Genomic DNA, 13,683 nt, shown 5'->3' with positions numbered 1-13,683 from the left:
GCCATGTTTCTGTGCCTTTGCTCATTCCCCTCAAGCTCCCAGGGCTTCTCCAGCCCCCCTCCCAGCAGCCCCGGGAAGTGGGATGGACAGGGGCCACCTCGTTTGGAATCAGCAGGGTGTCCCTCTTACAGGACCCTCACCGCCTCCCAGCCAAGTCCTGTCTTCTTTGCTACCCATCAGGGTGAGCAGGCTCTGCCTGGCACTGGGAGGTGGTGAGGGGACACCCCCCACACAGCGGGAGGCCAGAGCTGCCCCCCTCCCCCCACCTGACAGCAGAGTGTGCAGGACGCAGGCGGCCCCACTCTGACGGGCAGGACCCCGACCCTCTTCTGCTCCAGCCCCTCCCAGCAGCCCCCCCCACCCACCATGATTTCACCCGCCCTCCTATCCCCGGCCCCACTGGCAGAATCAGCTTTGAGTAACTGTACAGTTTTTCTCGCTGTTGGAGAAGACTTACTTGTTGGAGTTTCACTTGTTTAATGGTCTGGGCTTATTTTGGAAAAAAAAAAAAAAAAACAAGAAACAAAAACAAAAAAAAGGATTCTGACCTTTGTTACGCTACATTTTCTGGAAAACCCAGCGGCCTTGAGCTGAGGCCACGGAGCTCCGGGGTGGGGAGTGCGGGAGGAGAGGTGTAAGCCGAGTGAGACCACGGGGCTGGACAGGGTGGGGGTGGCGAACTGGGAAAGAACTGGCTTTATTAACAGCAAGGCTTGGAGGAGGGGAACGGACAGAGCGAAGGGCTCCCAAATAGACCCGAAGAAAAGTGCCTTCCTGCGCATAACAGTTGCATCATAATCGTGTCTGCACCGACCCTGAAGGACCTGGGACTCAGTCACTGTCACTGTCAGCTTCGCTGGAATCAGAAGCTGCTGCTTCACTGCCATCCTCCTGGGCTGAGTGCTCGCTGCCACTGGGGAAGGGACTGGCGCTGCGGCTGCGGCTCCGCTGGCCACCCCCGTCACTGCCGCTGTCCGAATCATTGTCACTGCCACGGGCCTGGCCTCTGTCCTCATCATCAGAATCCGCATCGTCTTCCGAGTCCGCGTCGCTGCCAAAGATCTCCTCTTTGTCCCGAGCGGCCCGGGCCTCATCCTCGCTGCTCTCATCCTCGCCGCTGCCACTCTTGTCACTTGCCTCGTCTCTGTCACCCTCTTCCCGTTCGCTCTCACTGCCCGAGCGCTCGTCCTCGCTGCCTTCCTTCTCACTGCTGCTGCCCTTCTCTCGCTCCTCATCTGTGAAGGGGCAGGGAAAGAGGTGAGACCCAGTTCCCGGCTCCCCACCCTCCCGGGGTCCTGGGGTCTGGCGTGTCCAGCTTTACCTGAGCCCCCAGCTTCTTTCTCTTCGGTCTCCAGCTCTTCTTCCTCTTCCTCCTCAGGTTCATGGTTCTCCAGCTGGGCCTTCCGTGCTTCCTGGAAGCAGCGTGGTTGAGGGGAAGGAGGGTGCTCTGTCAGGCTTCTGCCTCTCTCCCCACCCACCACCACTCTCTCCACAGGTGCCCCAGGCCAGTGGTGTTCGTTACCTGGGCTTCTAGTTCCTTCTCGTTCATGTCCCGGTGTTTGACCACAAGCAGGGCATTGGTACCCGACTGAACCCCAGCCTTTGCCCGGCGTTTACTCAGGCGGACCCTGCAGTGGGCAAGTGGGTGGGGAGGTGTGTGTAGAAAATTCATCTAAAGACCCCAGTGTGGTATCTGGTCTGACTTGGCTCTTACTTCCTCACCGACGCTCACTCCAGAACAGACCAGAATAAATGTGAGTTGGATAAAGGGGACTGAACTTAGGGGTTAGGTACAGGGGAAGGGAAGGGTAATAGTTCCACAAGTTCCCTGTACTTATAAAGTGTCCACACACACACACACACACACACACGGATACATAAGAGGTTTTAAGGTGAATTAGTTACCAACACTTAAAGCACAGAATCTAGATTGGAAAATGTTCATTTGTGGACTCACTGGCACTTCCCCTCCCCCAAGCCCCAGAGCACAGTAATGACAGGCCGGAGCCCTTTGCTGAGCCAGGTGGTGGTGCCCCTTGGAGGTTGCCAGGAGCTCCAGGTCACTCAGAGCCCACCCAGCCCGCTGGGCCACCTGTTACACAGGGTCAGAATCTGAGCGCTGCTTTAAACAGACTCAAGGTCACACTTCCTTTCCCAGCCCTCAAATTATCCACAGGCTGTAGCGCAGAAGTGAACTTTAGCTCTCAGGAGAGTTGGGCAGGGGGGCACGTTCTTTACCTTGGGTATCCACGATCTCCTTTAAACTGTCTATGCTGCTTTTACGTATCACTCTGTATTTTGCCTATGTTTACCTTCCCGTGAAGCCTCTTATTAACATTAGAGGAAACTTGGCTCTCTACCCTACAAAAAAGCTCAATCTCGAGATTTCTTTCTGGGCCCTCGTGTTAAAACCAGGTCTGGCTCACATGCTTGAGGGGACCTCTGCTGCTCTTACTTAAAGTGCACGCAACGATCCTTACGTACAAATGAGCTCCCAGGTAGTTCCCACGTGCACCAGGACCTTGATTCTGAAGAGAGCAGGCCCAGGCTAATCTGAGTGAGGAGGGTGCCAAGTACCTGGTCTCCAACTCGTTGTAGTAAACCCCATCACCCTCCCGGAAGATGAAGAAGTAGTTCTCCTCGTAGCCCTTGCTAGCTTTGTTCTTCACGTTCCAGTTGTACTCCCGAGCAATCTTGTAGTCATACCTGCAGGCGGGGGACACGGTCAGCCCCGCCGCTTCCTCGTGGGGAAGAAAAGGACACCCGGTTCTCCACCCCCCAAACCCAGCCCCGCAGCCCACGCACACATCATCCGGTGCGTAGTCCATCTCCTCCTCCTGGTCCCGCTTTCGTTTCTTCAGTGTTTCTTCCACAGGCAGGAAATAGGCCACAAACTGGTTCCCTTCCTCGTCCATCATGCCTCTGGTCAGGAGAAGAGGAACAGTGAGGAGGGAGGGCCACGGGGCAATGAGGAGCAGGTCCCAAGGGGCGGCAGGGCCACTCACGTACCTGATCATGGCCTGAGACATCATCTCCAGTGCAGCAGCGCCACTCGTGTCCTTGGGGGCTGGGTCTGAGTCAAAAATGACCTGGGCACACGGGTTGATCCACATCTGGGGGACGGACGGCACTGGGATTAGGGCTGGGGCGGGCAGAGGTGGCAGGCTACCCCCGCTCCGCCTCCTGCCCTGATTCTGACCTTGAAATCTGGGAAGACTGGCATGACCTCCACCGGTGTCACTCGGGGCTTGCTGTAATGCTGGGAGATCTGGGGGGGCCAAGGACAGGGTGAGGAGGAGGATGTGGAGCTCTGGGGCTGCACCCCGGTCTGCCTCCCACCCCCAGCCCGTCCTGGCCCCTCACTTACTGATTTCTGGGCGTCCTCAAAAGTCTTCTCGATGGCTGTGATCTGGCTATCTCTGTCTTTGTAGATTTCTTCCTCAGTGAACTGCTGCTTCACAGAAACCCCAATCCTAGGAGTAAAGACAGGCTTTTAGGAGCCACTGGACACACCCGAAATCTCCATTTTTCCCTCCCTACTCGCCACAACTTACTTGACCTCAGGCTTCTCGTTGGAGATGCCGTAACGATTGAACTCAGTGGAGATGTACTCGGTCTTCCGCATCCACGGCACCACCTTCGCGTGCTGCTGGGATCTGGGGTAGAGTATTAGGGACCAAGGACCCACCAGCCTCCTCCCATCATACGTCCCCCCACATCTCCAGTCCCTACTCCGCACCCACTCTCACCTCTTGGAGCTTGTGGGGGCCTGGATCTCCTCTTCCAAAAGCTTCTCATCAGCTGGGTCTAGAAGTACTAGAGGAGAACAAGGGAGGAGGAAGACTATGAGGGAGGTCCTGACCTTGGCTGGCCTAGAGCAGGCCCGCCCTGCCTCCTCACACACCATTTGGGTCAATGCGGTAGGTGTCAGGGTTGATGAGGTCAATGGTGACCCCCAGGTCTGGCTCAGTCAAGAGGTCGTGTTTGTGCTGTTTTTCCAAGGAAGTCGCTTTGTACTGGACGAACCTGGGTGGGGAAACATACCCATTATGGTTTCCCGATTCCAGCTTTACCCTTCATATCCCTGCTTCCCCAAGCCCAAGCTCCTCCAAGGAGGAACTCACAACTCCCCCATGGTAGAGTCAGAAGGCTGGCTCTTCGGTGGGAAAAAACTTGGACATTGCTTGTTTCATTCATTAGCAAGTATTTATGGAGCACCTACTACCATATGCCAGATACCGTTCTAGGCTCAGAAAAAAGAAGCCGACAAGAGAAGCAGTTTTTCCTCAAGGCACTCCTGTTCGAAGTGGGTGGTTTCGCCATCCTCCATGTCAGCCTCACCTGTTCTGGTCAAAGGGGTAGGTGATGAACTTGGGGTCGAAGGGGATGTCAGGGAGGCTATTGCAGTACTTGACTCGGCAGACCACTCCAGACCTGGGAAGACAGTGGCTCAAAACCTGGCCCCTGCTGCCCCCACCTCTGTTCCCAGCCCCCCACTGACCCACCCCTTCTGGGAAAACACAATGGGGCTCACCTCTCAGGCAGAGTCCGGTGAGAATTGGGCCTGGTAGGTAAGAGAGAAAGACGTTGACAGAAAGCTAGAGAACAGGATTTTTAGAATGAGGGGGGCTTTTCCAAGCTCTTAAAAGAGGGAAGGAGGGGGATGACAAATGATAATCCCTTTTGGGAGGGGTGCTCCAAGGACTTTAATGGGGGAAGCCTAGTGTTTAACTCCTTTTTAATAAAGTGTCTGCAGGGGCGCCTGGGTGGCTCAGTCGGTTGGGCGTCCCACTTCCGCTCAGGCCATGATCTCATGGTTCGCGGGGTCGAGACCTGCGTCGGGCTCTGTGCTGACTGCCAGCTCAGAGCCGGGAGCCTATCTCAAATTCTGTGTCTCCCTCTCTCTCTCTGACCCTCTCCCAACTCATCTTCTGTTCTTCTCTGTCTCGGTAAATAAACTATTTAAAAAAAAATTTTTTTAAGTGTCTGCAGATGCTTCCATAAATGAAGCCAAGTGCTCAATCCCTTGTGGAGGCAATGTCTTCATGTGCTTTAATAGAACTACGTACTCGATTGCTTTTGGAAAAAGGGGTCTCCAAACGCTTGACTGGAGTAGTAAGGGCACAATCCCTTCTACTTAGCACCCCAGGAGCCTAATCCCTGAACTCCATGGCAGGGAGAAGGGTGCAACACCCCACCCCTGAAGGAACCCCCCCCCCCACGTCAAAGGTGAGCGCTCCGTGATGTCACGGCGTTCGCGGGAAGGTTGTGACATCACGGGCAGACCTAGGGGCTGGGGGGGGGGGGGGGCTGTTGATGTTGTAGGAAGATACCCGAGCCCGACCCCCTCGCCTCGCCGAAACCTGGATAGACCTAGAGGAAAGCGGTGCAGCCAGGTGGCGTGGCGCCTACCTGTGGCCATCCTCCCGCTGGGCCTGAGTCTGGATGGTGGGCGCCATGGCGACAAGGCTAAGGAAGCCCGGACGGGGTCCTTGCTGAGCCGCGGGGAGAGGCGGAGGAGTGTACGGACGTCGGCGGACGCCTAATCCGAGGGTGGACTCGGGTTGGCGCCGCTCTCTGCCGGAGCAGGGTCCGAATGAGGTGGGCTGGTCAGAAGAGCTCCAGTAGAGACTCAGGTAAACGCGCAGGCAGAGCCAAAGACGGACTCGCAGCTCTGGCTCCACCAATTGGCGCCAAGACGCTGAGGACCCGACAGGGCGCCTCAAGCCGCAAGGCCTTCTGGGAAATAGAGTCCGTATGAGACTCACACTCGGATAGGTGAATAGGTGGACAAAGGGCGGAGCGAAGGAGGAAACACCTCTTGTGATTGGCGAATCTGTATCTCCGTATGGGCGTTTTATTTGAGCGTCAAGTGTGGGTGGTTATTCCTTCCTTCCATTGGCCGAATTGCTTGGGGGCGGAGCTAACTAGCAAACAGGGCCTGGAGACCAAGAGGCTAGAAAGAAACCCGGAGAGACGCACTTGTGGCGCACTTCCGGCGCGCTAAGCAAGCAAGATGGCTGCGTCCCAGCAGCAGGCTGCTGCGGCTTCGTCGGCTGCAGGTGTGTCGGGCCCGGGTTCGTCTGGGGGCCCGGGTCCCCAGCAGCAGCCGCAACCATCAGCACAGCTGGTGGGGCCTGCCCAGAGCGGGCTTTTGCAGCAACAGCAACAGGACTTCGATCCAGTGCAGCGTTATAAGATGCTCATCCCGCAGTTGAAGGAGAGTCTGCAGGTGATTGGCTAGGAGCGGCGAGAAGCTATCCGGGTCTGGTTATCTGACTCCAAGGGGGCGGGGGAGGGCGGGGGAGGACAGAGGGACTCTGCAGTGTGGGAGAGAGCAAAGGAGCGTTAGGCAGGGAACGGGAATGAGAGTTGGCCCTCTTGATGAGGCCAAAGCGATGCTATGCAGATTGGCAGTGTGAGCGGGATGAGCACGGATGTGAGGCCTGGGAATGGCCGGAACCCGAGTGGGAGGGAGTTTGAAGGGGAAAAAAAGGTTCTGGCTGTTAAAGCCTGAGGAAAGGACTGGCCTGCACAGAGATTCTGCCCGTGGTTGGTGGGTGAGGGAGGATTTAAGATCTGTCGGGGAAATTACTGGCAAGAATCCTAGATGAGAGCGCGCCTCTAGGAAAATGCGGATGCTATTCCGGATTGACAGGAGGAGACGTGCCAAGTGAAGAGAAGGCTTGAAATCGAATAGATCTTAAGACTAAATCCACCAACCAAAAGTATCCCTTTCTGCTTCTCCATTTTCTGCATTTTTTTTTTAATTAACTAGACCTTGATGAAAGTTGCAGCCCAGAACTTGATTCAGAACACTAACATTGACAACGGACAGTGAGTATAGTCCTCATTTCCTAGTCTTAGAAACTCATACCCGGATTCCCACCCACCTACCCACCCAACCCCCTTCCTTCTGCTTTCAAGCCCCACTCCCTAGCATCTGGCCTTGCCCTTTTGCTTCTTCTAAAACAGTCCCTTAGGCCCTGCCTTGGGGCTTCTGGGCCTAAACATGGTTTCCTCATGGACACTTGGTTGGGTAGACACTGACGTCCCCGAGATTGGAAATCCATTCTCCAGTCACCTTCTTCTCCTGGGCTACAGAAAGAGCAGTGACGGACCTATACAGCGCTTTGACAAGTGTCTGGAGGAGTTCTACGCACTCTGTGACCAGCTGGAGCTCTGCCTGGTAAGGGACCTTCCGGACACTGGGGGACCACAGTCCTGCCTCAGTCCCTAGGTCGTCAGGAACCCTCGTTCAGTCAGTCAACACACACACACCTAGCACCTCATGTGGGCCAGGCGTTGGGCATCAGTTGATGCTGGGGACACAGTGTTGCCCCGATCCTTGCCTTCACAAAGCTTCTAGCTCACTCAAACAGTGACAGCTCAGAGTGGTCAGGGCTGTGATAGAAAAAGCCCAGGCCGCAGAAGTCAGGGCTCTGATGGGGGAGGCACATAGCCTGCTAGGGCAGGGGTCAGGATTAAAATGAGAGAAAAAAGAAAAAAGTAAAGTGATGGGGCACTCGGGGGAGCATAGAAGCCCAGAGAAGAAACTGACTCTGCCTAAGGTAGGGTAGGGAGAGGAGGCTCGGGGAGGGTTACGGGTGGAAAGCACATCTGAGCTGAGGCGTAGGAGTTTCAAGGAGAGGGGGTGGCCAGGAGCACAGCCTCTGGAATCAGGTGGACCCCCAGTCGCTACCTGTGAGCCCTGGGTTTCTCCTTTGAGAAAACTCTGGGAAAAGAGAGCAAGATCATATGTGTAAAAAGCTGAACGTGGTACTAAGCCCGTGGCAGACGTTTCCTGTTGTGTCGTCATCGTCGTTTTGAACGAGGTTTCAAAGGCAAACTTAGAATTTGGGAAGCCTGGTGGTGGGAGCAAGGTGTCCCAGCCAGAAGGAACTGGCTTCTGCGCTAACTCCCCCTTTAGGAGTGTCCTGAAATTCCGTTTAGCTGAGGTGTAGGAGACATCAGGCAGGGCTGGTTGGATTTTGGATACAGCGCCGTGGGCGCTGGGGAGCCGCGGAGGGCATGAAGCAGAGAAGATCATGCGCCTGCTTGCTGACTTCATTAGGACTGTGCCTCTAGCTGCCCAATGGAGGGTGGGTTAGAGGAGGCGGGTGTAGACACTGGGAGCCCAAGGAGGTAACTGTGGCAGGATTCAAGGGGGCGAGGCCGCACCAAGCCAGGCTCCCGAGACAGGGACCCAGGATGAGGGACAGTTTGGTGGGGAGGGTGGGAGAGCTCTGAGGATTCCCAGGGAGGCCGGGGACACAGATGTGGTGTCAGCGCAGAGGTGGGAACGGAGCGGGGCGTGTGGGTGGGGCAGCCCCAAGAGGAGACAGGACCTGGGCACTGCTCCCGTTGAAGGCTCGGGCAGACGAAGCGGTGTCTAGATGGAGCAGCCACAGGAGCAGGTGTCATCAGAGAAGCCACTGCCGGTGCCAAGGCTGCAGTTAGGGACAGTCACATTAATACCGGGCTGACATTCATCAGTTAGCACTTAGGTGACGCCCTTGCGCCCGTGTCTCTCACACGCTGTCCTCCCCATCCCCGCCTGGTGAGGTAGCGGGCGAAATGGGCTCCGAGAGGAGCAGCTGCACACTGGAGGTCACCCAGCATGTGACTAGTGGTGTGGGGGGGGTCGGGCTCTGACCCCAAGACCCTGGGAGTCCAGAGGCTGAGCAGGCCACCGCTGGCTGGCCGGCCCTCGGGGCAGGGGCGGGAGTACGCGGAGTGACACTGATGCCGCCCCTTGCCCGCCTGTCCACAGCGCCTGGCACATGAGTGCCTGTCCCAGAGTTGTGACAGCGCCAAGCATTCTCCGACGCTGGTGCCCACGGCCACCAAACCGGACGCGGTGCAGCCTGACAGCCTGCCCTACCCGCAGTACCTGGCAGTCATCAAAGCCCAGATTGCCTGTGCCAAGGACATTCACACCGCTCTGCTGGACTGTGCCAACAAGGTCACGGGCAAGACGCCTGCACCGCCTACAGGCCCTGGGGGCACCCTGTGAGCTGGCAGGGCTGGGGGCGGGGCAGGCCGAAGGGGAAGGGGACAGGGAGGGAATGAAGAGCGACCTCAAAGCCCATCTGTCTTTGACTTTTCTTGCCGCCCGAGCACTGTGGCCAGAGCCAGCAGGGGGCAGCAGAGGCTGGCGGGGAGCTTGGAGGGCGTCGCCTCGCCTCTGCCCCGGGGGCCTGCTGCCGGCGGAGCCCAGGATGCACTTTGGACTGCCTGCTGATGCCCTCTTCCAGGGGCTCTCCCCCAGCCTGGCCTGGGTGGGGCCCCTGGCCTCTCTCCTTCAGCCCTCCCCGGTTCCGTCCCAGTTCAGGGGTGGTCTCTCTGATCGTGTTCCCTTGGCTTTCCCTCTGTATGTTTCTAAGGCACGTGTCTGTTGTCTCTCTCTCATTTGGTCTCTTTCTGTCTCTTTCTCTGTGCCTCTGTGGTCCTGTCTCCGACCATCTCTATCCTGGATTAGCCCCCTTTTGCTGTCTTCTGCCCCCAGTTCCTATCTGGGACTCTGTCTCTTACAAAGGGGGCCAGATTCTGGGAGCCAGTTCCCTGGGTTAACTGGGGCCAAGGGAGGGAGTTTCATTTCTAGGGGCCACTGCCAAGTCCAGGGATCCCCCACACTGCCAGTGTCAGCCCAGCCCCCAGGGTCCTCAGCCGAGGAAAAGGGAAGTGAAAGGGATTTTAGGCCCTGACCTCAGCATGCCGGGTCTGGGAGCAACTCACTCCCCCACCCGAACCTGGAGCCTGCGTCAGCAGCACTCAAACTAGGGGCGTTGTGCAATCCGTGGTGAAGCCTGGCCCAGCTGGATGCCTGGGTCCTTGTATTTTTAGCCCCAAAGGAGAAGTGAAAAGGCCCCAGTAGGGGTGAATCATCAGTCCTGGGGAAGAACCCAGGCGCCTGGGCCCCGGCTCCGGGAAGCAGGCCTTGGGGAGGGGGCTTCAGGGAGGGAGTGGCCCACCGGGCTCCCCACTTCCCCAAGAAGGAGAGCTTCGGGAGCTCAGCCATGGCTTTCAGGCCTGGGCAAGTGCAAGGCGGAGCTACCAGCCTGAGCTCAGCTACTGGGGTGTGAAAGGCTCAAGTGAGTCAGCCGGCTTCTGGGACTGCCCCACCCAGCACCTTCTGTGCCCTGGTTCCCGTGTCACTGCCCAGAGGCGTCTTGTCCCGGACCCCACATCTGCGAGGAACCCTGGGACTGTGAAGACCTGTGATTCACCCAGAGTCCGAGTCCCCACACTGGAGTCCTGGGAAATGGCCAGCGCTCTGCGCATGTGTCTGTGTGCGTGCACGCGTGCGTACACATCCTAAGAAGTCCCTTTCTTGAAGTGCCTGGCATGTTGGGCTGACCCTCAGGAAGGGCAGTGGAGCTCTCAGTCACTGGCTGAAGGTGCTATCCACAGGACTAAATCTAACGCGAATGCAAGATTTGCATGTGGAAAATTATGTTACTTCACTAAAAGACACTAAAGTTTGAGAGCTTAGATTGGGTGGTGGGTCATAGTTATTCATGATTATTATTAGAGTCTGTAAATAGATGTCATCTGTATTATTTGCTAAATAGATGATAAGATTTAGGTAAAAAGCCCTTGACAGGGCGCCTGAGTCGGTTGGTTGTCCAACTTCGGCTCAGGTCATGAGCTCACAGTTCGTGAGTTCGAGCCATGCACCTGCTTTGGATTCTGTGTCTCCCGCTGTCTCTGCCCCTCCCCTGCTCATGCTCCGTCTCTGTCTCAAAAATAAATAAACATTAAAAAAATTAAAATTTAAAAAAAGTCCCTGACAGAGCTCATGAAGGCTTTGCTGAGAAGGTGGTATTAGAGCCAAGTTGAGGGAGAGGGACTAGGCACGTGGGCCTTTGGAGAAGGCATCCCAGGGAGAAGAACGGCAGGTGCCAAGGCCAGGAGGCAGGAATGTGCTGATGTGTTTGTGGAATGACGTGGACGCCTCGAGCACCGGGCATGGACAGAAGTTGAGGCAGCTCGTGAAGGACCTTCGTGGAGATTTTTACCAGATCATCAGACCCAAAGGGAGATTAGACAGCCTGGTGCGCAACCACACACTCCCAGGAAGGGCATCCATGAGATGCACAGCCACACACAGCAAAACAGACCGTGGGGACACCGGCACACATGACCCCCCACCTCCTCCTCCAGAGGACAGCGTAACCCACCACCCTACAGAGTGTCCCCAGGCTCTCCGACCCAGTGACAGACAGCCCCACAGACTCTACAGGAACAACCCAACCACATGAATATATAAACAGCTCTGATCACCACTCAACCCACTATCTCTCACCCCATCGCAGACTTTGCCCATGACAGGCTGACTCAGCCCTTAACGCTCAGCTCAATATTATCAAAAGCAGCCTTAGCTGGGGACAGATCATGCTTCTCAGGTGGAAGCGTGTGCGTGCGTGTGCGTGCGCGTCTGTGCCATGCCCACGGAGGCCGCCACCTGACCAGCCACCCTTCCCATTGATGTGCGTGCGAACCACAAAGTTCATCAGTTTTGCTGCCCCGTGACCGGCCTCCGGGGAACCTCATCCAGATTCCGGCCTCCGTGTTCTCAGCGTCGCCCCCGGGAAAGGACACAGACACACGGGTACACCATCCACTACACAAAGACCTACAGGGAGCTTGCACCCAGCCGCAGCCACCTGCAGGGACACACAGGTGGCTTACACACACACACANCCGGCCTCCGTGTTCTCAGCGTCGCCCCCGGGAAAGGACACAGACACACGGGTACACCATCCACTACACAAAGACCTACAGGGAGCTTGCACCCAGCCGCGGCCACCTGCAGGGACACACAGGTGGCTTACACACACACACGCGCGCGCGCGCGCGCGCGCCCTTCAAGCTGTATGCGCACACATCCTCACTCCAGAAGGCGCCGCCACTCCAGACCCCACAGATGTGCAAGTAGGTGCGTGGGTCCCACGTTCTTGCGAACGCACCTCAAGGGCCGCTGCAGTGCAGTACACACTCCCTGGGCCAGAGGCCATTAAAGTAAACAGCGTCGACAACCACACAGGCACGGGGTGGTTTCGCACCTTTATTCACAACAGCCATGGCAGGCGGGGCCGTGGGTACACAGCCCTCACACAGGAAACGGGGCGCACACACTCGTGTCCCACAGCTACTTCCCCTAATGGTGCACGCGGGCACACCAGGGTGCGCACGTTCGTGCCCGCGGTGCACACACGGTCACACCGCGTCGGGGACGGCCCGCCCACCGGCTGGACCGCGCACTTGCACGCACGGCCGCCCCGCTCACGCCCAGTCACGCCAGGCGCGCACACGTGCTGCGGGCACACGCACCCCTGCTCGCCCGCGCACTCGCACCGGCTCTCACACCCCCGCGTTTCCCGTCCCCGCTTGTTTTTCTGGAAACTCTGCTCTCCGTTCCCCTCCCCCTAGGCCGGAAGTGCTCGCCGTATTTTTAGCCTCTCTGGTTTCCGCCCCTTCCCTCCTCCCTCGGCGCGCCCAGGACCTGCCCCCCTGCACCCCGCGGGGGACCCCGGCCATCCCCTTCCCCACCGTCATTCCAGAGGGGATTCCCGGCCGCCGCTGGGCCACGGATTTTCCCGTTGGCTACGTGGGGAGCGGGGAGGAGTCCTGCCCTGAACTTCCTCCCGGGCTGGGGCGTCTGGGGCCACTGGGGCCTGGACAGGGTGGGAAGGGGGATGGGAGCCAGACTCCCAAATCCGACGAAGGAGGGGCTGAGGGCTCAGACTCAGACTTGAGAGAACGGAGGGCTGGGCGCCCGAACTTGTGGGTCTGATGATGTAGGAGGGCCCGGGGGCCTGGCCTGGATCTGAGCGAAGAGGTGGTCTGGAGACCCGGACCCCTGGATCTGAAAAAGGAGGGGCCGAGGCCCGGACCCCGGGGTTCCCCCACCCGTCCGTGTTTCGGTGGCTGGCCGGCCCTTCCCCGCGCAAAGCCCCCTCTCCAGCCGCTTCGAGCGGCGCCCAATCCCAAGCGTCCCGGCTCTCGGGGCCGATGACTCAGCAGATAGGCGAGCGGAGGGGGTCCGCCTGACTCAGGGATGGGAAATGCTCCCCTTCTCCAGGGAATCGAAACTCCTCCAGGATCGCGGCCAGAGCCGATCCCGACTCCGGGGACCCTAGGGTACCCCCACCCCCCGTTTGCCCGCCGCCTCCGTCTCCTACTAGCGGCGCCGGGATTTGGAGCCCGGCCAGGAGGCGGGTGCCACGCACCTCCCCTTTCCCCCCCGTTGTCCTCGAGGCTGTGTTTACAGGCGACAGAAGCCCTGGTTACAAGAGAGGAACCCGGGCGTCCGGGTCGAGCCTCCTCGTCACGGCTTCCAGGAAGCCCCCCTCCCCCGCCCCTTGCGAGTGAGTCACGGGCGAGCGGGAGGCTGCAACCGTGCCGAGGGCCGCCCGCAGCCGCCCAGCTCACGGGACCGGCCGGGAAGGCGCCCTCAGCCCGAGAAAGCGCCGCACCAGGGATTCCCCCGAGCTCGATCCGACGGGGCAAGTCGGTGTGCCTCGTAGACTCGCCCCACCGCAATACGAGCCCGTGGCCGCCGCCTGCAAAAATGAACTTTCCACCGTCCTCACTGCACGCCACGGCTATGATTTCTACCCCCGTGTTTTCACTCAGGGCGGCCAGCTCCCCCAGCGCCCCCCCCCCCCCCCTTACAAT

The 13,683-nt window shown here is 58.3% G+C and overlaps 2 protein-coding genes across 3 annotated transcripts; one reads left to right on the top strand and one right to left on the bottom strand.

Moving 5' to 3' along the window:
• Window positions 1–667: 667 nt before the first annotated feature.
• PAF1 (PAF1 component of Paf1/RNA polymerase II complex) lies at window positions 668–5,690 on the bottom strand. Its single transcript, XM_077773884.1, has 14 exons — window positions 5,413–5,690; window positions 4,535–4,564; window positions 4,342–4,434; window positions 3,905–4,026; window positions 3,750–3,816; window positions 3,555–3,656; window positions 3,368–3,473; window positions 3,200–3,268; window positions 3,010–3,113; window positions 2,806–2,922; window positions 2,578–2,706; window positions 1,523–1,628; window positions 1,322–1,412; window positions 668–1,235 (listed from the first exon to the last, which is right to left on the bottom strand). Exons 1-14 carry the CDS (start codon window positions 5,457–5,459, stop codon window positions 832–834), a joined length of 1,587 nt encoding a protein of 528 aa, XP_077630010.1. The 5' UTR covers window positions 5,460–5,690; the 3' UTR covers window positions 668–831.
• A 72-nt stretch (window positions 5,691–5,762) lies between these two features.
• Window positions 5,763–10,778, top strand: MED29 (mediator complex subunit 29). 2 transcript variants are annotated; one of them, XM_077773886.1, is made up of 4 exons: window positions 5,763–6,232; window positions 6,779–6,837; window positions 7,105–7,188; window positions 8,843–10,778. In XM_077773886.1, exons 1-4 carry the CDS (start codon window positions 6,017–6,019, stop codon window positions 9,705–9,707), a joined length of 1,224 nt encoding a protein of 407 aa, XP_077630012.1. In that variant the 5' UTR covers window positions 5,763–6,016; the 3' UTR covers window positions 9,708–10,778. The 2 variants fall into 2 exon arrangements, with proteins under 2 accessions (XP_077630012.1, XP_077630011.1); XM_077773885.1 differs by having other exon boundaries at window positions 5,959–6,232; window positions 7,105–7,189; window positions 8,774–9,091.
• Window positions 10,779–13,683: the final 2,905 nt, after the last annotated feature.

Source organism: Crocuta crocuta, unplaced genomic scaffold (assembly GCF_008692635.1).
Source record: "Crocuta crocuta isolate KB4526 unplaced genomic scaffold, BGI_CrCroc_1.0 scaffold267, whole genome shotgun sequence".
In the NCBI taxonomy this organism is placed as follows: Eukaryota; Metazoa; Chordata; class Mammalia; order Carnivora; family Hyaenidae; genus Crocuta; species Crocuta crocuta.
The sequence above is the reverse complement of the archived record's forward strand: the minus strand, read 5'-3'. Positions and strand labels throughout refer to the sequence as shown.